Source organism: Ictalurus furcatus, chromosome 16 (genome assembly GCF_023375685.1).
Source record: "Ictalurus furcatus strain D&B chromosome 16, Billie_1.0, whole genome shotgun sequence".
NCBI classification, from domain to species: domain Eukaryota; kingdom Metazoa; phylum Chordata; class Actinopteri; order Siluriformes; family Ictaluridae; genus Ictalurus; species Ictalurus furcatus.
The window spans coordinates 8,840,076-8,867,500 of record NC_071270.1 but is presented as its reverse complement, the minus strand read 5'-3'; the positions used below and the strand labels follow the sequence as shown (position 1 = coordinate 8,867,500).

The window sequence follows — 27,425 nt, the reverse complement described above, 5'->3', positions numbered from 1 at the left end:
TGATTGCCATCACTGAAATACGGACATATAGTCATTTTTTATCGACTGTCATTAGTGTGACAAGGTACACTAGGCTTTCATCACGTAATATCGCCTGGGTGTCATACTAATACAAATCATTTTAAATTATGTTTTTTTTTTGCCATAAATCTGCACATAGTAAAACATAATGACAAAGCAAAAACAAGTGTTTATGAATTTTTGCAAGTTTCTTTGAAAAAATCAATCAATCAATCAAAAACTGAATCTGGATATAAGCCATTTTATAATCTGCAAATATTTTTTTTTTTTCAGATACAGATTCTTAAAATATTTCTAGCAATGTTTTATGTTTGGCACAAACTTATCTCAAAAATCCACAAAATACATAGTCAATATCAGAAATCATAAAGCACTAAGTGTAAAACAAGAAGAGATTTCCAACCTCTGTTATACAACCTAGTTTCCGGAAAAGTTGGAACACTGCGTAAAATGTAAATTAAAAACAAAATGCAAAATCGTTTAAATTCTATGTGTCATTGAAAATAATACAAAGACATATCAGATGTTGAAACTTAGAAATGTGATTGTTTTTTGAGATATGTATGCTCATTTGGAATTTGATGCCAGCAACATGTTTCAAAAACATTGGGATGAGAGCTGAGTCTTTCTGAAGCAAAGATGGAGAGGGGTTCACCACTCTGTGAAAGACTGCATGGGCAAACAGTTCAACAATTTAAGAATAACGTCTCTCAAAGTAAAACTGCAAAGAATTTGGGGATTTCATCATGTACGGTATACATTATTAAAAAAAATTCAGAGAATCCAGAGAAATCTCTGTAGACGAAGGACATGGCCAAAAATCAATATTGATTGCCTGTGATCTTTTGGCCCTCAGGTGGCACGGCATTAAAAACAGACAATTCTGTAGTGGAAATCACTGTATGGGCTCAGGAACAGTTCCAAAAACCATAGTCAGTGAACACAGTTCGTTGCTGCATCAACAAATGCAAGTTAAAACTATACTATGCAAAGAAAACACATATAAACAAGATCCAGAAACGCTGCCGCCTTCTCTGGCCCCCAGCTCATTTAAGATGGTCTGAGGTGAAGTGGAAAACTGTCCTGTGGTCTGATGAATCAAAATTTGAAAAAAAAAAAAAAATGGAAATCATGGACGCGGTGTCTTTCAGGCAAAAGGGGACAATCCGGCTTGTTATCAGTGCACAGTACAAAACCCAGCATCTGTGATTGTATGGGGTGCATTAGTGCACATAGCATGGGTAACTTGCACATCTATGAAGGCACAATTAATTTGGAACAATATATACTAGGTTTTGGAGCAACATATGCTGCCATCACGACAACAACTTTTTCAGGGAAGGCCCTGCTTATTTCAGTAAGATAATGATGCATATATTACAACAACATGGCTCCGTAGTAAAAGCGTCTGGGTGCTAAACTGGCCTGCCTGCAGTCCAGACCTGTCATCCATTGAAAACATTTCCTGCATTATGAAATGAAAAATACGACAAAGGAGGCCCCAAACTGTTGAGCAGCTGAAATCCTATATCAAGCAAGAATGGGAAAAAATTTCTTTCAAAACTATTGGTTTTCTCAGTTCGCAAACGCTTACAGTGTGTTGTTAAAAGAAGAGGTGATGCAATAGAGTGGTAAACATGCCCCTGTCCCAATTTTTCTTTCTTCTTACATGCTGCTGGCATCAAATTCTAAATGAGCATATCTTTTTTGAAAAATAATACAATTTCTCAGTTTGAGAAACATTTGATATATGTTGTCTTTGTACTATTTTCAATTAAATATAGAGTTTAAATAATTTGTAAATCACTGCAATCTGTTTTATTTACATTTTACACAGCATGTCAACTTTTTTGGAAACAGGTTCTAATCTGTGATTACTAGAGACATTACCTGGAAGTGGACTAGTTTGGCGATGTTGGGATCTGCAATAAACATCTGGTGCAGCAGAGAGCAAATGAGGCACTGTACTTCCCTGATGTCACTGAGTAATCCACCCTCTTTAGCCCCCACTGGTTGGCCTTCGGCCTGCTGTGACCAGCAGGGTGCCCACAGGGCTTCTGCTTTTCCTTTCTCCTTTTCAGGAAGAACTGAAGCAGACTGTACATTCCTTAGTAAACAGGGGCCTACAGAATAGACAAAATGCAAACAATAATGTTCATAAACAGAAACACACTTTATATTACACATACATACTGTATATACACACAGTCATCTGGCAATTTATTACATATACAGACCCATAATTAACCCTAGAATGCATACAAAAATCCTACACGAACACAAAGTGGGTAAAATATCTCGTATTTTTCAGTATTTCCTCAATGGGTGGGATAAATTAGGCAGCAGGTGAACAGTCAGTTCTTGAAGTTGATGTGTTGGAAGCAGGAAAAAATGGGCAAGTGTAAGGATCTGAGCAACTTTGACAAGGGCCAAATTGTGATGGCTAGACAACTGGGTAAGAGCATCTCCAAAACGGAAGGTCTTGTTATGTATTCCCAGTATGCAGTGGTTAGTACCTACCAAAAGTTGTCCAAGGAAGGACAACTGGTGAACCAGCGACATGGTGATGGGTGCCCAAGACTCATTGATGAGCATGGGAAGCAAAGACTAGATTGTCTGTTCCGATCCCACAGAAAAGCTACAGTAGCAAAATTGCTGAAAAAGTTAATGCCGGCTATGATAAGATGTTAGAACACCCAGTGCATTGCAGCTTGCTGTGTATGGGGCTGCATAGCTGCAGACTGGTGAGAGTGCCCATGCTGACCCTTGTCCACCGCCGAAAGTGCCTACATTGGGTGCATGAGCATCAGAATTGGACCATGCAGCAATAGAAGGAGGTGGCCTGGTCTGATGAATCAAAAATTGATTTAACATCATGTGGACGGCTGGGTGTGTGCATCTTACCTGGGGAAGAGATAGCACCAGGATGCACTGCCGGAGGACGTAGTGTGATGCTCTGGGCAATGTTCTGCTGTCAAACCTTGGGGCCTGGCATTCATGTGGATGTTACTTTGACATGTACCACCTACCTAAACTTTGCTGAAGGCCAATTATACCCCTAATGGCAGTGGCATCTTTCAGCAGGATAATGGGCCCTGCCACACTACAAAAATTGTTCAGGAATGGTTTAAGGAAAATGACAACGAGTTCAAGGTGTTGACTAGGCCTCCAAATTACCCAGATCTCAATCCAATCGAGCATCTGTGGGATGTGTTGGACAAACAATTCCAATCTTAAAGGATCTGCTACCAATGTATTGGTGCCAGATACCACAGCACTGCTTCAGAGGCATTGTGGAGTCCATGGCTCGATGGGTCAGAGCTATTTTGGTGGCACAAGGGGGACCTACACAATATTAGGAAGGTGGTTTTAACGTTGATAGATGTATATTCTCACAATCCAAAGTCACCCAGAAGAGGATAGGCTCTCTATTGTGTCTGGTTCCTCTATGAATTTCTTAGTCATGCCGTCTCAGGGAGTATTTCCTGGCCACTGTCACCTCTGGCTTCCTCATTAGGGATAAATCTAATTTAATAGTTGTAGTTTTAATTTGTTAAAAAAAATGTAAAAAATTGCTAATAGTGCGATAAAAATAAAATCAAATAGAACTGAACTGATTTGATGACACCTGTTTCCGCATCCTCACTGTCACCCATGCTGTAGACTTAATTTCCTGAACCTACCCAGTCCCTTAGTTACATTTGTTGGTCCAACACGCTGAATCCAGTGACTAGCATGGCGATCTCAAGAACGGGTGTGAGTTGCCAACTATGCCACCTCCAGTGTGAACGGTACAACTGCCTTGATACCGAGATGACTACATGGTGGAATATAAAGGTCACAACATGTCAACTTCAGAGCATATCCCAAGACATGAACCTTATAGTCTACAGTTTTGTCCTGCATGGAGCACTACTATACTTTATCTCGTGCAGTACGTTCCTATGAAGCCATTGTTCAGCAGGAATTAGAGACAGCAAAGCAGCAGAGTAAGAACCAAGTGGCAAATTAAACTGCTACAACTCCTTGCAAAAATGATGGAATCACCACTTAGAGGATATTCACCTGGCTTTTTTGCTTCATAGCAAAAATACAAAACACACAATTTTTGTTTAATAGCTGAACATTCTGGCTTTGTGAAACATACCTTGAACAAATTAAATGTAATTATTTTAATTAATGGCATCCCCCCATCCCAAAAAAAATCAAGTAGCGGAAAACATTATGGAATCACTCAATGTTGAGGAAAAAATTATGGAATCATCATCATCAAAAAAAACAAAAAACAAAAAAATAACCAACAATTAATACTTTGTTGCGCCTCCTCAGGCTTTTATGACAGGCATGGACTTTATTACTGAAAAACAATATTCTCAGGAGAATATTGTTTTTCATTAGTAAATTCCATGACTGTAAAGTCCATTTAAAAAATTTTTAAAGTACTAATTGTACTTTTTTTTCCACATTTTGTAAAAAGCTTGATAACTGGTTCCAACTTTCTCAAATAGTGGTTGACAGATCAGCTTTGTAGCATGGAGCCTTGCCATGGACAAATTTTTTAAATTTTCAACATAAATTCAAATGTCAATCAGATTGAGATCAGGACTGTTTGCTGGCCAAGTCACTGAGTTGATATGCCTTTCCTGAAAAAAAAAAAAAAAAACTAACACTTTTTGCTCTGTGGGAATGCATTATTATCCTGAAAAAAATCATCATCATCAAACCTATTTTCTATCAATGGAATGAGAAAAGTGTCCGAAATTTCATTTGTATTTTCTATCCTGACGCTTTGACATCTTCCCATTTTGTTCATACTTGCACCAAATTTTAGACACCGCTGACTGGGAACAACTGACATCTTTTACCACACTCTGTATCAGATTTCCTTCTTGAAGGCATTTTATAATCCGTTACATCATTTCAATTGACAACTCTCTTGTTTTGGCAATTAGACAAGTTCAACAGCTCGTTAAGGTTTGTAAGCACTCTCTTAACTGCAGACTAATTTGCATTTGTAGACTTGTGCTTTTTTGTTTTTGAAATGCAAATTACAAGGTGATTCTTTACTGTTTCCTCAACATTGAGTGATTCCATATTTTTTTCCTCTACTTGATCTGGAAATGTTATTAATTAAATTAATTTCATTTAATTTGTTTGAGGTGTTTCATGAAGCCAGAATGTTCAGCTATTAAACAAAAATTTTGTGTCATATCTGTGATTTGTTTATTTGCCATGTATGTATCAGCTCCTATCTCCTTCCATATTCCACCTAGTAAACTCCGGGGTCTCTGCATCGTATCCTGACATTCCATACACGCCACCACCTAAAATGTAGAAGGTCTTAACTTTCCAGATTTCAAGCACAGAGGATAGAGCGCAGTTAAGACTTTCTCTCAACACCCTCCTATGTACAAACTTGCCTGACCACCATAAATATGTCATTTTGCTTTAGCAAATCAAAATAAATCATGCTCATCACATAGTGCTAGCTCAATCAGAGACTCCAGAAATAGATTTCAATAACCTAAAAGTGTGAAATCAGATGTTTGGACATTGAACCCCTCCGCCTGTTTCACAACGAAAGTGAGAAAAAAAACATTAAATTTAACATAAAATGAGAGTTACTATGGTTATGCATGGGAAGAGTGCCAGAGAGCCACCATCTGATTCTTTAGGCAAACCATCCATGGCCAAAGCCCAGACAAGCAATAGGATCTACTGCTGCTGTGATACATCAAAACACTCACAATGTAAGAGCTTTGCCAAGCTTAATAAAAAAGAGAACTGAAGGTGAACTGAATCAAAGCTAAGAGAGGTGCTGGAGATCTGGCCAATTTCATTTAGCCTCTGCCTGTGATTATAAAAATCCATGCAGAATATGTAAACCTAAACACCTTTCTGTTTTGCACCAGAGGAAGGAGGTTGGACTTGTCATTGCAGAAAGCAAGAATGTCCTGCCCTCCACAGCAGAGAGCCATAACATAGCTCAACTAAACAGGTATGGTCAAGTATTGTTGAAAATTGTCATCCTGCACTATGGAGATAAAGTGATGGATACATATGCTGTTTTACTATGGTTCAGAAAGGTCCATCCTCCTAGCCACTGCTGCACAACATTTAGGTGTACAGGGTCAAAAATTTTAAATGTATTATACAGACAGATCCATAAATATTTGGACAGTGAACATTTTCGTATTTTTGCCTCTGTACATCACCACAATGGATTTGAAATCCATTCAAAGCAATCAAGATGTGATTGAATTGTAGACTTTCATATTTAATTCAAGGGGTGTAACAAAAATATTTTGTTTGTTAGGCATTTAGGAATTAAAGCTGTTAATTTATTTATTTTTTAATATAGTCCATCCATTTTCACAGGCTCAAAAGTAACTGGACAAACTAACATACAGTGCTGTGAAAAAGTATCCTGAATTCTTCTGTTTTTGTGTATATCATACTAAATTGTTTCAGAAATTAAAAGAAAATCTAAGATAAAACAGGCAACCTGAGTAAACACAGAATACAGTTTTTCAATCATGTTATTTATTGAAGCAAAAACAGTGATCCAATACCAACTGGGCCTGTGTGAAAACCAATTTGCCACCGTAGTTACCAATTCTCCAAATCTATGAAACTGCATTCATTATGGGGTTCAGCTGGACTACATGCAGCCAGCCCTAATTACAGTCAACCCTCTTCAATCAAATCAACACTTAAACAGAACTTTTTCAATAGCATGAAATTGGTTAAAAATGTCTCACCCAGTAACACACTAGCTGAAAGAAATTTCAGTAATGGTGAAGAAGATGATTGAAATACATCAGCATAGGAAGGGTTACAAAGCTATTTAAAAGGATCTGGGACTCCAAAGAGCCACTATCTCCAAATGGAAAAACTCTGCACAGTTGTAAACCTTCCCAGAAGTGGCCCACCTTCCAAAATTCCTTCAAGAGCACAGCTACTACTCATCCAGCAAGTCATAAAAGAGTCAAAGACAAAATCAAAGGAACTACAGACCTCTCTTACATCAATAAAGGTCATTGTTCATGACTCCACTATCAGAAAAACACTGGGCAAAAATGACATCCATGGAAGGGAAGGCAAAAACCACTGCTAACCCAGAAGAACATTAAGGCTCATCTGAATTTTGCCAAAACACACCCTCGTGATCCTCAAACCTTTTGGGAGAATGTTCTGTGGATTGATGAGTTGAAAATGGAACTGTTTGGAAGACAGGCATTACATCTGCCATAAACCAAACACAGAATTCCACAAAAAGAACATCATACTGACGGTCAAGTATGGTGGTGGAAATGTAATGGTGTGGGGATGCTTTGCTGTTTCAGGGCCTGGGCAACTTGCAATAATTGAGAGAAACATGAATCCTGCTCTCTACCAGAAAATCCTAATGGAGAATGTCCAGTCTTCAGTCTGTAAGCTGAAACTCATGAGCAACTGGATTATGCAGCAAGACAATGATCCAAAGCCTGGGAGTAAATCCTAGTCCTAGACATAAGTGTAAGACTGATCTCCAGTTATCAGAAGCATTTGGTTAATAAAAATAAAAACTGTATTGCGTGTTTAGTCAGGTGCCTTCGTTTTACGTTGTATTTTGTTTGAAGATCTAAAAATTTAGTATGAGATTCACAAAAACAACAAATCAGGATAGGGAAAATACTTTTTCACAGCAGTGTATGTTAGTTTGTCCAGTTTGTTCTTGAGTGTTAACAGTGGTTTGGGGTAAACCTTCTAGATTTACATTCACAAAGGCATCTCTTGATTGAAGACTTTGGCAATGATATGCTTACCACATCAAGAGTGTTCTTATTTTATCTAGATGTTGTGACGGGGTATTTCCTTCACCAACGAATTCTGCGATTATCCACTTTAATTGCCTTCTGTGGTTTTCCAGGCATTTTTGGTGTTGCTGAGCTCACCAGTGCATTCCTTCCTTTTAAAAATGTACCAAATTGGTGATTTGCCTACTCCAACGTTTCTGTTATCTCTCTGATAGGTCTCTTTCACTTGCATCAACACCTCTTTGGACTGAATATTGAGAATTCAGATGAACAGCTACCAAGTGGAAATTCAACACTTGGAATCAACTCCAGCCATTTCACCTCCTTGTCATGAAATAATGAAACAGGTCACACTTGGCCATGAAACTGCTTATCAGTCAATTGTCCAATTACTTTTGAGCCTGTGAACATGGAGGGACTATGTAAAAATGGCTGTAATTCCTAAACGATTCATGCAATATTTTTGTTAAACCCCTTGAATTAAAGCTTAAAGTCTACACTTCAGTCACAACTTGTGAATTGCAAATATATTGTGGTGGTGTACAGAGGCAAAATTACACAAATTGTGTCACTGTCCAAATACTTATGGACCTGACTGCATGTATTAGAACAGTTATTATGTTAAAGGAAAAAAAAAAGTATTTACTATGTTAAACATAATGCAAGAATGATGACGGGGCAAGATGGTGATGGGGGATGAGCACTGGTTGATGTTATTCATTATCATGATAAGGAAATATTAATATAATAATTTTTAGATCATTCTCTTGGTTCACAGGCTGACTGCAGTCTCTGAATTACTATTACAGAATTGTAAGGATGACTCACAGTAGCTTAAGAACAGAAAAAAGTATTTCTGTCCACTGACACAATAATTATGTTTATTCCCCATTTTAACAACCTTCAATAATGGAAGCCAAGTAGTACAAGTAGATAAGCTTAGGATCTTAGGCACGCATAGGTTTTCAGATCATTATTTTGTCTCATTTAAAATGCATCTCGATCATTATATATGCACCTTGCCACACTATCATGTCAAACGTACATTCACATCAGCTACTGCACAGAGTTTTATCAATAATCTCCCACATTTATCCACTATGATTGGATCACCATCTGATTCCACAGAACCTGATCAGGCATGCTTAGAGTCAACGTTCCACTACACGCTAGATAATGTAGCGCTATTTAAAAGAAAAATAGAGAGAAAAAACAAGCACACTTGTATAACGATTACACACCCCTTAAACAGACCACTTGAAAATTATAACGTAAATGACGTCAAACTAAACTGGTAGTATTTAAAACAGCATGGAAAGAGAGCCTCCTGTTTTTTTTTTCCATATGCGAGATTTATTGCAAGTAGGGTTGGGAATCGAAAATTTATTCCAATTCTGGAATCGGATACTTAAGGTCAGGAATAGGATAATCCGTATAAAATAAAAAATTCGATTCCACTTGTCGATTCATGTGTCCGCATTTTCAGATAGACAGGATTTAAATTTTTTTTTTTTATGTCATCTGTGAGGACTCCATCTGGCGATCTGCCTCCATCCTCACTAATCTGAGTCATGTAAATCACAGACCCGATGGACCGCAGGAAGTGCTCGAAAGCGTGGCTACATTTTATGAAGTCAGAAGCTGAAAAAACCAAGTGCAATACTTGTGATAAGCTAATTTGTCTCCATTAATAGCTGGTGCGTGGTGGGCGTTCTGGTGCACTATGGCTGCCGTCGTATCATCCAGGTGGATGGTGCACACTAGTGGTGGTTGAGGAGATCCACCCCCCCTACTATGTAAAGTGCTTTGAGTGTCTAGAAAAGTGCTATATAAATGTAACTGTAACTAAAAAAAGAGAGGTGTAACCACCAACATGACAAAGCATCTGCGGTTGATTCACCGTCTAGATTTATAAGAGTGCACCGTGTTTGATGCTTTGCATAGCCCAAGTGCCTCATCATCTGTCCCATCATTAGCCAGCACTATATTGGTGACAACTCCACCAAACGCTACTTGTGAGACGCCTTTCTCCCTTGCTTCGAAGGGAAAGCTGACAAAATAAATGGTACAAGATAGTAAAGGTAAACTTAATAACTGAGCTAACTAGTGTAGGGAAAGTTGCTCTAACCAGTGATAGCTGGACAAGCCTCTCCAAGGATCATTATCTCACAGTGACGGCACACTACATTCTTGAAGGGGAAACAAGACAAAGTTCTAAGAACAAAAGCAGTATACGAAGCACAGGGCCAGTTGTTGCTGAAGAAATAAGCAACATTTTGCAAGAATCTGGCATAATGGATAAAATAGTGGCAGTCACTGTTGATAATGCTGTGAATATGGATGTGGAAATAAAAAGGCTAAAGTTCATAAAGCTAGGTTGCTTTGCCCATACACTTAATCTCGGAGCTCAGTGTGTCTATTCTGAGAAGAGCCCTACATGTGGTCAAACCCTGCCAATTCTTCAAAAGCCTGAGAAGCACTTCACAGTTGAAGAGGAAGACACAGTGTTTGTGTCCAGCATTAAGCAGGCTGTCTGGGAAACCTGTCCAAGTCATACCAGGTAAATAAGATTTTTAAAGAAGGAAAGAAAAAAGAATAATGATGTGCCTTTCTTGTTTTTAATACATATTTGTCTCACAGAGGGATGACATCAGAAGCTTTCTTGAGGAGGCCACTGCATTGGACCCACGCTTCAAACAAAGTTAAGGACAGCAGCACTGTCTGGGTCCGGATAAAAGAGAAGCTGATGGTGCCAAATCTATCAGTGTTAACAGGCGAAAATTGTGGCATTTACACACAAATATGTAGGTCTGCTTTCCTCAGTCATGATGGAATACCTAAATGTCTAAATCTCAATTGCACTGTCTCTAGCCAAGAGTGGATTGTGGACAAGAGATGGGGTTACAATGCAGTCAAAGGAGGAGAAAAGACAACAAAGATAGAATGACGACACAGTCAGAGAAGAGAGTGAGGAAGAGGACAATCATGTAAATATATAATAAAAATAACTAGAATTATATTTAATAACTAAAATCTTAATGGTGTATCTACGTATTTCAAAATTTTTCTTTAGTGTCTTCTTATAGTCTTAAATAATAAGCCTGCTCTCTCTGTAGCCATCTCCCTGCAAGAGGGCCATAATATCCCCATTGGATGAGCTTTTTGCAGCTGCAGATGTTCCGAAAATGAAATCCACAGAGAGCAGAATGTTGTCCATTGAGAACAAAGTGGATGCAGAGCTGAAACGTACCAAGACATGCCACTTACAATGACATCTGATGGCCCTGCTGCCTGGTGGTGGAAACAAAAAGCAGATATGCTTTGCTGTCAGATCTTGCTCTTCATATTTATGTTTGCAGGCCTTTTCAACCACAAGTGAAAGGGTTTTATCCACTACTGGAGACACTATTTGCTAGTATACTTCAAATAGGGAGGAAACTAGTATACTTCCAGAAAAGGCTGATATGCTGATATTTCTTAATAATAAATGTTGAGCACTGGTGCTAACATTAGACTGCTATATTTGCACTCTTACAAACAGTGCTTAAACAAGTTAAACAAGCATTTTTTTTAACATTATCTTTATTTGGTTGCAGCCAACAAGTGTTGTGTATTAAAAGCACTTTAATTTAACAGTGTTGCTTACATACAGCTCTTAATGAATGCTCAGTCTTTATGTAGACTGCTGATTTTAGTTCTGGTATTCAGCTGCAACTAAATGTTTTGCAAAAGAAAGAATAAATATTATTATTATCTACATGTTTGACTTGTTTTTTTTTACCCCCTTTGGAATCAAAACTGGGAATCGTTACGAATCTGAATCGATAAGCATAATCGGAATTGATAGAATTCAAATGACACCCAACCCTAATTGCAAGTATATTAAATTTTTTGTCTATTATGGTTGTCTATAGTCACCTGCTCTGCTTAGTTTTTGCTCCTCCTGAGAGGAGGGCAGACACACCTCCAACAAGATCTGCACTGCTGCACTGTCCTGCAGTGTTAAAAACAGGTGAAATAAAAATTCAGATGATAGATTTTCCTTCTTAACAATTTACATATTCTATTAACAAAATAAACCAGTGTGGGAGAATTTAAGACAAATGCAACATTAACAGTCTATTTTGCTTGCTTATGTCATGAGTGGTACCTGTGCAGCCAGTAGAGCATTTTTTAGCTCCTCCCTTGTGACCTCTGGTGTATCTGACTGACCAGCAAGCCCCAGGTTTGAGATAGTTTGATTCTGCCTCTCAAATTCGGCAGTCTCCTTCAGGTGGGCGTTCAAGTAGGCCTTGGAGGCCTTCAAATAGCCGTTCAATATGTGTAACATGATATCCATCAGGGGAGGACACCTGCAAAGAAACAAGCATACATCATTTCTTTAATTAAAAAAGGATTTATAGATGGTTCAAGGCAAAATTAAATGAAAAAAAAGTGTGTGTAAATATATTTAATAGTGCTCTTGGGGAGCATCTGGATAGTACATAAATCATAAATTCAGTAGAAACATGAAAAAAATGGTCGAATACCTTAACACTCTGGGGTCACATCGCAATACAATTAGAGGGTCCACTAACAGGTCATTTTGAGTGTAGCAATGCTTCTTGAGGTGCTTAACAGATGGCTGCAAAGCATTTACTGTCATCACCCATAACCTAAGAGAAGAATGGAGAAAGAGGAATGAAAAAAGTAAGAAAATGAATTTTCTTTAAAAATAAATAAATAAAATTATATTTTATATATATATATATATATATATATATATATATATATATATATATATATATATATATATATATATATATATATATATATACACACACACACACAGTAGCAGTCTGTTTGACACCATCCCTATAAGAGGTAAAACTTACTCTTGGGGGTGGGGTGGGGGATGGGGGACGGGGGGGTTATCAAGGATGAGGAAAGAGGGAAGTAGTTGGCATGCTCGAAGGTCATTTGGATATATTGCATGCAGCTCACTTACTCTCCTTGCTGAAGTAATTGCCAAGAAGATAGCAGTCTTTACAGAAATTAATTTAAATTTGAAATTCTATATGGTATGGTAAAAGATGGATATCAGTGACTAACACAAGCATGAGGTCCCAGGACTCTTTGATAGAGTCCACGATGCCATGTATCCTAGCAAAATGTCCAGGCCCTCTGGCAGGAAAACAGCCCCAAAATATTAAAGAGCCACCACCATATCTAAGTGTGGGCATGAGGTACTTTTCTATATGGCTACGTCTCTATGTGCACCAAAACCACCTCTGGTATTTATTGCCAAAAACCTCTATTTTGGTTTCATCTGACCATAGAACCCCATCCCATTTGAAGTTCCACTAGTGTCTGGCAAACTGAAGATGCTCGAGTTTGTTTTTGGAAGAGAGTGAAGGCTTTTTTCTTGAAACACTTCCAAGCAACTTGTGGTGATGTAGGCGACTTCAGATTGTGGTTTCGGAGATTTTCTGACCCCAAGCCAGTCTGACCCCCCCCCCCCCCCCCCAATGAAGTCCTGGTTGTGTTGACGGTGTGTTTTGGGTCATTGCCTTGCTGCATGACGAAGTCGCTCCCAATTAGTCACACGTTCCAATATTTTTGATCACTTGAAAAATGGGTGGGTTCAAACAAAAGGTACCAAGTTCTAAATTGTTTAACACCTCCAGATGTAAATATCAGGAAATCAAAGCTGAAATTCAAATCTATCATCTCATATTCATCTTTTGATCTCAAACCCAAACGTCTTCATTGTATACAAACAAAAGAATCGACCTTATCATTCCAATACTTTCAGAGGGGACTGTATACACGGTGAGAATAAAGGGAATGAAAGCCGTTAAAAATAGTATTTTATACAAAATACTGTCACATGGTCACCACATGACTCTGTAGTCACATCTACAATGGCAAGAAAAAGTATGTGAACCTTTTGGAATTTCATGGTTTTCTGAATAAATTGGTCATAAAATGTGATCTGAGCTTCATCTAAGTCAAGGGTATTGACAAATATAATGTGTCTAAAATAATAACACAAAAAAAAATTCTGGATCCCTCATGTCTTTATTGAGAACAACCAAAAAAACCTCATAGTGCTTGTGGAAAAAGTATGTGAACCCTTGAGTTAATGACCTCAAAAAAGCTAATTGGAGTCTCAATAAGAAAATGAGTTTGGAGGTGTGGACTACAGCTACTTTGACTGATAAAAACCCCTCAAACTTTTGGATTTTGCTCTGCACAAGCAGCACACTCTGATGTGAGCCATGCCTCGTCAAAAAGAACTTTCAGAGGATCTACGATCAATAATTATTGATTTACATAAACCTGGCAAGGGTTACAAAGTGATTTCAAAGACTTTAGAAATTCACCAGTCTACAGTTAGGCAAACATTCTACAAATGGAGACACTTTGGGACTGTTGCTACTCTAACAAGAAGTGGGCGCTCAGGCAAAATGACACCAAGAGCACAATGAAGACTCATCAATGAGGTAAAGAAACAACCCCGAATGACAGCCAAAGATTTGAACGCATCATTGGAACTGGCTAACATCTCTGTTCATGAGTCTACAATATATAAAACATTGAACAAGCAGGGTATCTAAGGCAGGACACCACGAAGGAAGCCACTGCGTACTAAAAAGAACTTCAGCATGCCTGAAGTTTGCAAAAGAGCACATTGACACTCCACAGCGGTATTGGCAAAATGTTTTGTGGACTGATAAAACTAAAATTGAACTATTTGGAAAAACCACATAGCACTACATCTGGTGTAGAAAGGGCACGGCATATCATCATGAAAACATCATCCGAACCATAAAGTATGGTGGAGGAAACATCATGATTTGGGCCTGCTTTGCTGCATCAGAGCCTGCACAGCTTGCAGTCATTGAGGGGAAGATGAATTCCCAAGTATATCAGACAATTCTTCAGGATAATGTGAGAATATCTGTACATCAGCTGAAACTGTGCAGACGTTGGGTGATGCGACAGGACAACAACCCAAAACACCAGAGCAAGTCCACAACAAAATGGCTTCAGAAAAACAAAATCCACCTTTTGAAGTGGCCAAGTCAGAGCCCAGACCTCAACCCAATAGAGATGCTGTGGAATGACTTGAAGAGAGCCATACACATGAGACGTCCAAAGAATATCACAGAGCTAAAGCAGTTCTGCCAAGAAGAATGGGCTAAAATTCCTCCTAAACGATGTGCAGGTCTGATCCACAGCTACAAGAAGCGCCTGGTTGAGGTTATTGCTGCCAAGGTGGGGTCAACCAGTTATTAATTGTAAGGGTTCACTTACATTTTCCACTACCATTCTGAATGTTGAATGAGTCTGTTCAATAAAGGGACATGAGGGATCAGAATTTTTTTTGTGTTATTATTTTAGGCACATTATATTTGTCAATACCCTTGACAGATGAAGATCAGATCACATTTTATGACAAATTTATTCTGAAAACCATGAAATTCCAAAAGGTTCACATACTTTTTCTTACCACTGTACATGAAGGTATCCAGGTGTTGAAACACCACCACTGGCAGTTTGGACAGGTGAAATAGAATATTTTATCAATACAGATATGCATTATGCATTAATAACCAAACACACTCATTCACAAGAAACACTCATTCCCTGAAATCACCTTCGAGGCATGACTGTATTGAGTACCATCCAGAGCTTGTTAACAGTCTGCAGCACTCTGCGGCATATGTTGTCCTCTAGCAGCAGGCCCATGTTAGTGGTCAGGGCCTCCGCATAGGGGATCAGATCCCCTGCGCTCAGTAATGTCAAATACTCCAGGATCTGCAGCAGTATGTGCCCACCGAGTCTTATATTCTGGAAGGCTAAAACAAAACAAAACAAAACAAAAAAAACAGTCTTCACAGCAACATGAAAAAAGTACAGATAAATAGCTGGTATACCAGACTTTAATCAAATGCTAACTGGAAAATGCTAATTCAAAGATGTATTGCAATCGCATTTGCTACGCATACATGCAACTCATCTGCAAAACACTTCCTAATGCTACAAATCAAAATATAATGCCTTTGCAATACCAGTTGTATTAAGGCTGCATGATATTACCAAAAAGTCATATTGTAATTACTGTGTAAAATATGGATGACAGACAAACATTTGGTCTCAAAATTCTGCTTGCTTAGTTATTAGGGAAAATCCACAAATTACTAAAAACAACTCTCTTATAGCATTTTCTGTGAATGAAAAGAAGGGAACCAGAAAAGACTAAATTTCTCAGACCTGAAAAATGAGTTGAAAGACCTGAAAAAAAAACCCTCAGCCCTGTTAAAAAAAAAAAAAAAAAAAAAAAAAAGTATTTCTTACACCTGTGATATTAAAAACCACATTTATTAGTCACATTCTAATTACATTCCCAGTACTTAACTAGGGGTATAACAATAACTTTAATAATAAATAACTTCAATAAAACGCAGTTAACTTTCATAACACAAACAACACAACACCTCAAGTAGCCTCGTGTACCCATCCATCTATCCATTTCTGTACTGCTTATCCTACACAGGGTCATGGGGAGCCTGGAGCCTTATGCCCAGGGGGACACTCTGGATAGGGTGCCAACACATCGGAGGGCACAACTGCGCACACACACACCCACGTACACACTACGGACAATTTAGAGATGCCAATCAGCCTACAGCACATGTCTTTGGACTGGGGAAGTACCTTGAGGAAAACCCCGAAGCACAGGGAGAACATGCAACCTCCACACACACAGAGCAGAGGCAGGAATTGAACCGTCAACCCTGGGTGTGTGAGGCTAATGTGCTTACCACTGTGCCCCCCTATGTATGATATAGTCTAATAAAAATATACCAGTAAGTAATCTTCCTTTGGCCCATTAAGACATTATGTATAAATAAATACAAATATTTTTCATTTTAATTTTATGCAGCAAGACAGCATTAAATCTTCAGTGAGATATTATACTATGTCAGTAATACATTGTCCACCCACTGCATTAAGAACACCTGTACACTCATGCAATTATCTGCCAGTCATGTGACAGCAGCACAATTTCAGAATCAGTTCATGTTCACATCAATCATCAGAATGGGGAAAATATGATCTATTTATCTAACCATGCTACTTTGACTGTAGCATGGTTAGTGGTGCCAGACAGGCTGGTTTGAGAATTTCAGAAACTGCTAGGCAGTTCTTATAACTTCTAAGTATATAAAACTTATAAGCATACACTTTTCATTTTCAATCTGTACCAAACTTCACATATTTGATACAAATCCTGGCCTGCGAAGCTTTTGAGTTTTCGCTGCACGGCGTGGGCATGGCGCTCTCACAAATTTTTATGTTTCGCCATGAAACAGGAAGTTTCATGTTTTATATAAATCCTTGCCTGAGCTCATCTACATGCCAATATTCAGTTATAGTCATAGCGCCTCCTGCTGGCAACAGGAAGTGACATGTTTTACACTAACTCAGACATACAATGCCTAATCTTCCCAGAACTTCACGTTTGATACGTAACCTGGCCTGAGGACATCTACATGCTCAATATTCAGTTATAGTCATAGTGCCACCTACTGGCAACAGGAAGTGACATGTTTTACACTGTGATGCACTCCTATCAACATATTAAAATATGCGAGTAAGTGGTATCTGTGCTAGCAACATGCGACAAACATGTTACACCATGCTAGCAACACTTAGGGAAGTGCTAAAGCATGCTATTAATACCACAAAACGAGAAGTTGTTATAACGCAAACATACAATGTCCATTCTGTACCAAACTTCACACATTTGATACGAATCCAGACCTGAGGACATCTACATGCCAATATTCGGTTATCGTCATAGCGGCACCTGCTGGCAACAGGAAGTGACATGTTTTACACTGATTTAGTCCTAACAACATATTAAAAATATGCCAGCAAATTCGAAACATGCTAGCAACATGCTAGAAACATGTTAAAACATGCTAGCAACACTTAGCTAAGTGCTAAAGCGTGATATTACTGCTATTAAACAGGAATTTGTTACAACTCAATCATACAATGACTAATCTTCCCAAAACATCCCATAAGATTTGATAAGAGTGCTGGCCTGAAGATATCTACATGCCATTATTCAGTTATAGTCATAGTGCCACCTACTACCAACAGGAAATTATATGTTTTACATCATGATACACTCCTAACAATATACAATTGCTAAAAAGTGTTATAAAAATTTAAATGGCGTTCCCCTGTCAAAGCAGCCCCAACCTGCACCGGGATGCGAGGGCCCATTCATCGATGCTTGCAGCTTTAATTATTATTATTTTTAACAAATTCACCCATTTTTAGGCATTTGTCCTACGTGAAATCTCAAAACATGGCACACACATCAGACCTGCGTAAAATCAAAAACATAAGCAGTGTTTAGGCTTGGGTGTGGTCGAGGAGCTCTACAGTGCCTCCAAACGCAGTCACTGGTTGGGATAAAGTTGCTCAGAGGTGCACAAGATTTGGTATGGTTACTGATCTCCTCATGTATGAAAGTTCACTTGGTTTTATCTGACTCCACCCAACAGGAAGTCAGCCATTTTGGATGGAATGCAGGATTTATAAAATTTCCCACAGTGTTTTGAGGGGCTTATGATGGATGAAAACTTATAAAAGTTTACACATACATTTGTCTTACGATATCTTTTGTTTTGCTCTCGCAATTTGGCATACACATGCCTCATCGACTCCACAGCACCCCCTAGTTCGCATGCCTTCGGAATACTCAAAAACCCTTGAAACTTGGTACATTCTTCAAAGATTGGCAATATTCTATAATTCTTTTATCATTTATCCTGGGTGTGGCCAGTGGACTCCATAGCTGCCCCTAACATTTCTGAATGAGTTTATCAGAAGTTTTGATTACCACAAGTTTTGGTGGGAACATAGTTATCACCATTACAGACATTTTTTCCATTGGCTTATATTAGCTCCGGCCAACAGGAAGTCAGCCATTTTGGTTTGTTTGAAAAAATGCATGCTCTGGATTTTGACATACTCCTCCTAGGGGATTTATGTAACACACACCAAACATGTGCCAACATCATGCCAAGACATTGAAGATGCTAACTTGCGAACAGATTTTTGATATATCGAACGGTGTTGCCATGGCAAGATGATAAACTTATGGCATAAAAATGAGATATAGGAAGAGCTCATATCTTTGGTTTGCACTGTGTGATTTAGGTAAAAATGTAGATTTATATTTGGTATTGGGGGCTGAACACATGGATGGGACTTTTGTGGGGCACGGTCATAGTGCCACTAACCGGCAGCAGGAAGTGTGGCCCTTTTTACATACTTTGGAATAGCACTCCCATTTTCACCTGAAGTAGTTCAAACTTGTCTAGAATAATGTCAAGACAATGTTGATGTTACAGTTACATTTATATAGCGCTTTTCTAGACACTCAAAGCGCTTTACATAGTATGGGAGGGGAATCTCCTCAACCACCACTAGTGTGTAGCACCCACCTGGATGATGCGACAGCAGCCATAGTGCGCCAGAACACCCACCACACACCAGCTATTACTGGAGAGGAGAGTGTGATGTAGACAATTCAAAGATGGGGATTATTAGGGGGCCATAATAGAGAAGGGGCAGTGGGGGAATTTCGCCAGGACACTCATGCTTGTAGTTACACTCACACTTATAGCGCTACTCTTTTACCATAAATGTCCTGGGATTTTTAATGACCAAAGAGAGTGGTCCTCGGTTTAACGTCTCATCCGAAAAACAGTGCTGTTTTTACAGTATAGTGTCCCCGTGACTATACTGGGGGATTAGGCCCCACACAGGCCACAGGGTGAGCACCCCCTGCTGGCCTCACTAATACCACTTACATATACATACAGACATATGTTTGCCAGTTTTCTCTGGCTACTGTATGTGAGGGCCCTATGTCCCCCTGTGACAGGGGGGCCCCCCGTTGTTATTGTTTTTTCAATGAGGCGGGGTCATACAAGTTTAGACACTGAAAATACCATGTCAAGTGCACACTGCATTTGCATTTATATTTTGGCAGCCATTGTTCGGAGGTGTTCATGAAAATCAAACTGTAAATATATGTTTTGCAACTGAATTTTACTTGTCTTTAAAATGTGCACACAGGAACTGCAAGTGCAAGGTTGAATTAGCATTTTCAAATTAGCATTTGAATTTGAATAAAGTCTGGAAAATTCTGACAAATTGCACTGTTTTTGAAGAAAAAAAAAAATTCCTTACAGTGTTGGAATATACACTCCCCATCCACTTTATTAGGAACACCTGGGCATTCATGTTGTTATTTAAAACAGCCAATCATGTGGCAGTAGCACAATGCAAAAAAAAAAAGAAAAATCATGCAGGGACAGGTCAAGAGCTTCAGTTAATGTTCATATCAAACATCAAAATGAAGAAAAAGTTTGATCTTCGAGAGTAAGATTGTAGCATGGATGTTGGTATCAGAAGTATTTCAGAGTATTTTACAAACTTCTACAAAACCTTTACAAAAATCTCCTGGGAATTTCACACACAACAGTCTCTAGAGTTTACACAGAAAGGTGCAGAAAACAAAAAAAGATTGAGTGAGCAAGTTCTGTGGGTGGAAATGCCTTGATGAAAAAATAGGTCAGAGGAAAATGGCCAGATTGGTTCAAGCTACCAGGAAGGATATTTTAACTAAAATGATCACTCTTTATAACCATGGTGAGCAGAGAAGCATCTCAGAATGCACAAAACATCGAACCTTGAGGTGGATGGGCTGCAACAGCAGAAGACTACATTGGAAGACTACTGAACTCCTGTCAGCCAAGAACAGGAATCTGTGTCCATCATGGGTATTGAATATTATTTATAAAAAATAAATAAATAAATCATCTGGCCTTTTTCCAGCTTTAGTGGGTCTGTGGCACAGAGCCACTGAAACAGGAAAAAGACCAGGTGATTTTTTTTTTAAGAATAATATTCAAATGTCCAGATGTTGAAACCAAAGTGCTGTATAAGAAATATAAAACAGAATTGAGGCAAATTAAAAGAGTAAACAAAAACCAAAAAGGGCCAATGAAAAATTTACCCCTCAATTAAAACAAAGTATACAAATAGGTCTTCAAAGAGGATTTAAACACAGAAACGGAAGGGGAAGACTATTCCAAAGCCTAGGAGCAGCCACATAGAAAGCCCAGTCACCTTTAGCCTTAAAACGTAAATGAGGAACTGAGAGTACTAATTGACTGGATGATCGAAGGTGTCTTGAAGCAGTGTACAAGGTGAGAAGATCACAAATATATTGCGGAGCAAGTCCATGCAAAGCTTTAAAAACCAAAAAGCAAAATTTTAAAATCAACACGGAACTTGACTGGTAACCAGTGAAGGGAAGCGAGCACAGGTGTAATGTGCTCATGTTTTTTGGTCCAGTCAGCAACCTAAATTTTGTACCAATTGCAAATGAGACTAAAATTGACCCTTGAGGGACACCACATGGTAACTAAGCCGCCATAAAAGAAAAATTCCCTAAGATAACAGAGAATGTCCTGTCTTTCACATAGGCAAACCACTGAAGGGCCATTTGCTGGATGCCAAACAAACACTCAAAATGATTGAGAAGAACGTTATGGTCAATCGTATTGAATGCGGCACTGAGACCTAATAAAACTAAACAATGTGAGCCAGAATCCATGGAGATCAAATAATCATTACTGACCTTCAACAATGCAGATTTGGTGCTGTGCAAAGGTCTAAAGCCTTACTGAAATGTATCTAGAATGTTAAGTGCATTTAGAGCTGCAAATGGACAACTCTCTCCAGAATCTTGGACATAAAAGGCAATTTAGAGATTGGCCTTTCATTATCGTGTATTTTCGGATCCAAGAGAGTTTTTTTTTTTTTTTTTTTTTTTTAAACAAGGTATGTAGAATTGCATGTTTAAAACTGCTTGGAATAATAACAACTTTATTTTATAGAGCGCCTTTAAAAGCAGCTTCACAAAAAAAATTAATTATAAAAGTTAATAATAATAATAATAATAATAATAATAATAACAATAATAAAAGTAGACATCAGCGGTCAAATGCAAGTTTAAAAAAGTAAGTATTAAGTTAAGGTTTAAAAATACCAAAGTCTGAGCTTCCCTAAGTTCGAGAGGAAGAGAGTTCCAAAGGGAAGGAGCATAACTCCATTCGCTAAGAGTCTTAATTATAGATGTCACACTCGAGCTAACAGTTATAAAAATGTATTTGAAAAGATGTGTAGAAAGAATATCAAGATTATAACTGGAACACATCTTGGAGACAACATCTGCCAACTGTGCTGATGAAACTGATTCAAAGTGAGTCAGAGAGCTAAATGGAGAAGGTATGGTTGGTCATATTGTGAGGGTACAATAGCACCTTTAATTTGCACAATTTTGGGAGTAAAAAAGTTTAGAAATCCCTCACAGGTCTCTTGGGTAGCATCCAAGAACACATCTCTCCTAGGGTTTAAAACAGAAGTGATTGTATTAAACAACACTTTTGGTCGATGTGCATTATCAGCAATTACTTTAGAGAAAAACTTTGCTTTCGCTTCCTTTACTGCTCTCAGATAGTTTGTTAAACACACCTTTAAGATGTCAAGAGACCTGAAACTTGTCTTTTTCCACTTTTGCTCCGCTTTCCTCCTCTCTCGTCTGAGAGCATGGGTGATGTCATTTTACCAAAGCTGTGAGACACCCTTAACTCTCTATGGTTTAAGCAGAGCAACATTATCAAAGTGACAGTACAAGATGTATTGAAAGCTTTAACCAATGAATCAATGTCTGAGACAATAAGACATAGTTTATGAAATGTTATAAACAAAATTCTAAGAAAAGAATAGCAGTAGACGAATGAATAGACCCGGAGAAACGTACAGGCTGAGAACGAGAAGGGTGAGGATAAGGATAGACAGATTCAAACAATATCGAGTAATGGTCAGAAATGCCATCATCTAAGACCTATATACTAGATACAGAGATACCCTAAGAAAGTACTAGATCTAACGTACGGTCCGTATTATGAGTAGAACCAGTGACATTTTGCACAAAATTTAAAGACTCTGTGAGGGAAAGAAGTTAATTTACCAGCATTTTAACAGTTTTGATGGACGGCAAACGTGAATATTAAAATATCCAAGAATCAAGAGTCTATCACCACGAGACACCAGTCTAGATAGAAAGTCTGAAAATTGTTGGATGGAGTCCCAATTAAATCTGGGAGGTCTGTGCACGAGTGCACAGAAAACAGAACCCAAGACTAGAAATACATGTCCGTGGGTAGCATCCTGCATTTAAAAGAGTTTCTTAAAACAGTGGCAACGCCACCTCCTCGCCCCGATATCCATTGTCACAGCCTGGCAGCATTAAATCCCCCAGGGCAAGTGTTTCACCAAGATTCAGACAGGTCTTTGTAATGAATAAATAGTCCAATGATCGTGATATAAAAAAAGCATACATAATAAAAGATTTGTTCGATAGCAATCTTGTGGGCATTTATAAGGGCCATCTTAATAATAGGTTAATTTGCGCTTTTAGCTGAAATAGACGGTGTGTGTTTCAGCAAGCTGAGATAATCAAACTTGACCCCCTACTTCACATCACTTGTAAATTCTAGAGACTGTTGTGTAAGAAAATCCTAAATGATCAGCAATTTCTGAAATACTCAAACAAGCCCATCTGGCACCAACAACCATGCCATGGTTAAAGTCACTGAGATCATACTTTTTCACCATTCTGATCTTTGATGTGAACATTACCTGAAGCTCTTGACAGGTATCTGCATGATTTTTTCCATTGTGCTGCTGTCACATGGTTGGCTGATTAGATAACTGCATGAGTGTGCAGTTGTACAGGTGTTCCTAGTGGACGGTGAGTCCACTATACATTATATGGCCAAAAGTATGTCGACACCTGACCATCACACCCATTTGTCCCAAGTCTTCAGGGAAGGCTTTTAGATTGTGAAAAGTGGCTGTGGGTATATGTGCCCACTCAGCCATAATAGCTTTATTAAGGTCACCAAATGTTGTTGGACGAGAAGACATGTTTCGCAGTTGGCATCCAAGTTCATCCAAAAGGTATTCAAAAGGGTTGAGGTCAGGGTACTGTTCAGGTCATTCCAGTTCTTCTACACTAAATTTGGCAAATCATGTCTTTATGGACCTCACTTTGTGCACAGGGGTATTGTCATTCTGGAACAGGTTTTGGTCCCTTAGTTCCAGTAAATGGAAATCTTAATGCTACAGCATACAAAGACATTCTAGACAATTGTGTGCTTCCAACTTTGTGAGAATTTGTTTTTGGGGGAATGCCCAAAATAGCTGTAATGTTCTGGTGTCCACATACCATATAATGTAGATATGTGGTTTACAAAAAGGTTGAACAGAAAATAATAATTTCAGAAAATAAGATTCATAGATACCCAGAGGTCAGAGATTGACAGCAACACGTAACTCTAACATCAGACACTGTAATATGTACTTACTCACTTCAGCAATAGTTACATAGAAGTGTCTCTATTCACATTATATTAAGTCCTAGAAATGAACATCTCTGGGTACTATTTTGCCTTCAAAGTAGGCTTAAATGAGGCATGTTATTCATGGTAAGCACAAAATCAACTCTTGCTGTTATTCTTCCACACAGATGGTCATTTTCCCTTTTCAAAACAACCACCAAAGGCCTTCACATCAGCTAAATCTGAAGCAACAGATTTGTCTGACTGCTTTCTTTGCAAACATATTATAGAAAATTTCCCAGGTTGAAGCTTAAAGCATGGCTCACCCTTGTGCAACTGATCATGTGAGTACTTGCATGATGGGCTGGTGAGCAACATCTTGCGCATGAGGGGAACAGTGCCAGTCACCTCCTCCTCACAGATCCAGTCTTCCACCATGCACAGATGAGGGTAGTTGGTGGCTAGGAGACGGAGCAGAGCAGAATGCAGTCCTGAGGAAGGAACGGTATAAAGAGAGAAAGAAAATGGTTAAGTAAAGGTAACAATGATAATCATCCCCTATCTGTTTTAAATTAAATAAGAGTGAGTTATTTAAAAGTAGAAACTGTAAATGCTCATGTTACCCCCCAATTCTTGATGCAAGCCCTGGGCCTGACAGATGAGGTATTTGATAGGGATCTGGTCCATCAGGGTAGCAGAGTAGGACTTTGGCTTCTTCTGCATCAAGACTGAAGAAGAAAAGCATGGTTGGTTAATTATCCATAACAGCAACCTATGCAGAAAATTTTTCACTTGCTCTGTGGTACAGTAATTAGTATCTTTTTGCTGATTGCTGGTACTGATTGACCTCAACCATTGAAGGTCCTAAGATTTTGATAACCATAGAAAGCTGTGTGCCACTTGAATTTTGTAGAGCTTTTGACATGTGCCCATCCTGTATATTAGCTTACTTACAGTGCCCTCCACTAATATATAAAGGAATATACTGCATTCTAGCACAATAATCTTATCCTATCTGTAAAATATGGTGGTGGCTGCATCTGGGCCAGGATGGCTTGCCATCATTGATGGAACAATGAATTCTGAATTATAACAATTCTAAAGGAAAAGGTCAGGACACCTGATTGTGGTGTGAATCTCAAGAGAAATTGTCATTCAGCAAAACAACGACCCTAAGCACACAAGTTGTTCTACCAAAAAATGGTTAAAAGAAGAACAAATGTTTTGGAATGGCCAAGTCACAGTCCTGACCGTAATCCAACAGAAATGTTGTGGAAGGAACTAAAGCAATCAGTTCATGTGAGGAAACCCACCAACATCCCAGAGTTGAAGATGTTCTGTACTGAGGAATGGGCTAAAATCAGTTAAAAACCCGGTGTGTCCGGTAACACTTACCGGAAATGTTTATCTGCAGTTATTGCTGCACAAGGGAATATACCGAAATACCGAAAGCAAAGCAAAGGTTACACATATCGAAAACAAAGTTTCACATACTTTTGCCATTAACAGATATGTAATGTTGGAACATATCCCTCAATAATTCCTCAAGTAAATGACCAACTATTTTTGTCTCATTTGTTTAATTGGGTTCTCCTTGGCTACTTTTAGGACTTGTGTGAAAATCTGATGATGTTTTAGGTCTTATTTATGCAGATATATAGAAAGTTCTGAAGGGTTCACAAATTTTCAAGCATCAATGTAGGTGTCTTGGTAGCCTCCCTGGTAATTTTCTGTTTTGTCCTTTTGTAAATTTTGGAGACTGTTCTTGGTCATGTCACTGTGGTGCAGCATTTTCTTCACTTGTTGATGGCCTTCACGGTGTTCGATGGTATATCTCATGTTTTGGAAATTCTTTTATACGCATCTAGTACATTGCTGGTGCGCACACCAGATACCGACTGTTACTTTTAATAGTGACCCCACCCCCAATAATTTATCTTGGTTTCATTTTTAACAGGGGTATGGACATAGGGCTGCACAATTATGGCCAAAATGATATTCCCGATTATTTTGATCAATATTGAGAGCTCGATTATTTATCACGATTATTAATTGATTTTAGTGACAACATATTTTTATTGCACTTTCATATTTATTAAGTTCTCTCATGCCACAATATAACACACAAGTAGGCTTGTGAGCTGGTCAGTTATGACAGAATTTAGGAACATAGTGTGAGCCATGACATTAATTTACCTTCTGATAAATAAAATTTAATAATTTCAGTTAATTATACAGACTGTGTACAAAAAACAACCACCGTTAACCTGTTCCACCTTGTATACAAATACAATAAACATAAATGTTCAGTGTTTGAAGTCTGCACCTCTTAAACATATTTAAAGCTACACTATTAGACATTTTCCATTCATGGTCATGGTTCTGGGCTGGAGTCAGTTCTCGAACCACTCTGTGTATATTGTGTATATATCTGGATAATCTCTCATAGGATGTGACTGGTGAGTTCATTTTACCTGTCAGATGCAAAGCACTTTAGTTTAATGCTGTTCATTACCAATGCTCCGATCAGGATTTTTACAGCCGATATCGATCCAGATGCCAATCTTGTTTTGTTTAAACTTTAATCAGGAGGTCTGTCATAAACAGTTTAATGTAATCTCTCTGCTCATGGTCACTGTTAATTGAGTTAAAATAATAGCAATGAGATACTGTTGGTTAATTGATAAATAAACAAGCATAAAATATTTATTTTTAAATATCGTAAAAATAGAGAGTCCTAATTAAAAGTAGACTAACACAAAAATGATCCATATCAGGAAAAAGGCTAATAGCTTTCTAAGGAAATAGCTTACTAAGCTTAATGTCAAATTAATATTAAATGCAACCCATAGTAATTAAACATTATTTCTCATTTTATTTATATTTAATGAAGTTATTATAATATCTATTTTATATTAAATGATTTATTTATAACTAAGCACATATTCTGTCTTTACATTTTAGTAGATTTATTTTTGTTTGTTTATCAGTTTTAGATTGGTTCCCCCAGTATAGTGTCCATGTCTGCTGATAATATTGTGTTTTGGGGGGGGATCAAATCAAAACATGGAAACTGGAGTTGACTCTTCTAGTCATATCTGGCAACCGTGAGTTTAAA

The 27,425-nt window shown here is 38.2% G+C and overlaps 1 protein-coding gene across 3 annotated transcripts in view; it reads right to left on the bottom strand.

Moving 5' to 3' along the window:
- The window catches only part of ints2 (integrator complex subunit 2), a 94,970-nt gene that overhangs the window by 22,891 nt on the left and 44,654 nt on the right, over positions 1–27,425 (bottom strand). For all 3 annotated transcript variants that reach the window (XM_053645418.1, XM_053645416.1, XM_053645417.1), the window contains exons 16-22: positions 24,931–25,035; positions 24,634–24,798; positions 15,463–15,664; positions 12,350–12,475; positions 11,971–12,172; positions 11,739–11,814; positions 1,912–2,144 (exon numbers count right to left, since the gene is read on the bottom strand). In XM_053645418.1, the coding sequence (XP_053501393.1) occupies positions 1,912–2,144; positions 11,739–11,814; positions 11,971–12,172; positions 12,350–12,475; positions 15,463–15,664; positions 24,634–24,798; positions 24,931–25,035 (1,109 nt within the window). The remainder of the gene's footprint in view (positions 1–1,911; positions 2,145–11,738; positions 11,815–11,970; positions 12,173–12,349; positions 12,476–15,462; positions 15,665–24,633; positions 24,799–24,930; positions 25,036–27,425) is intronic.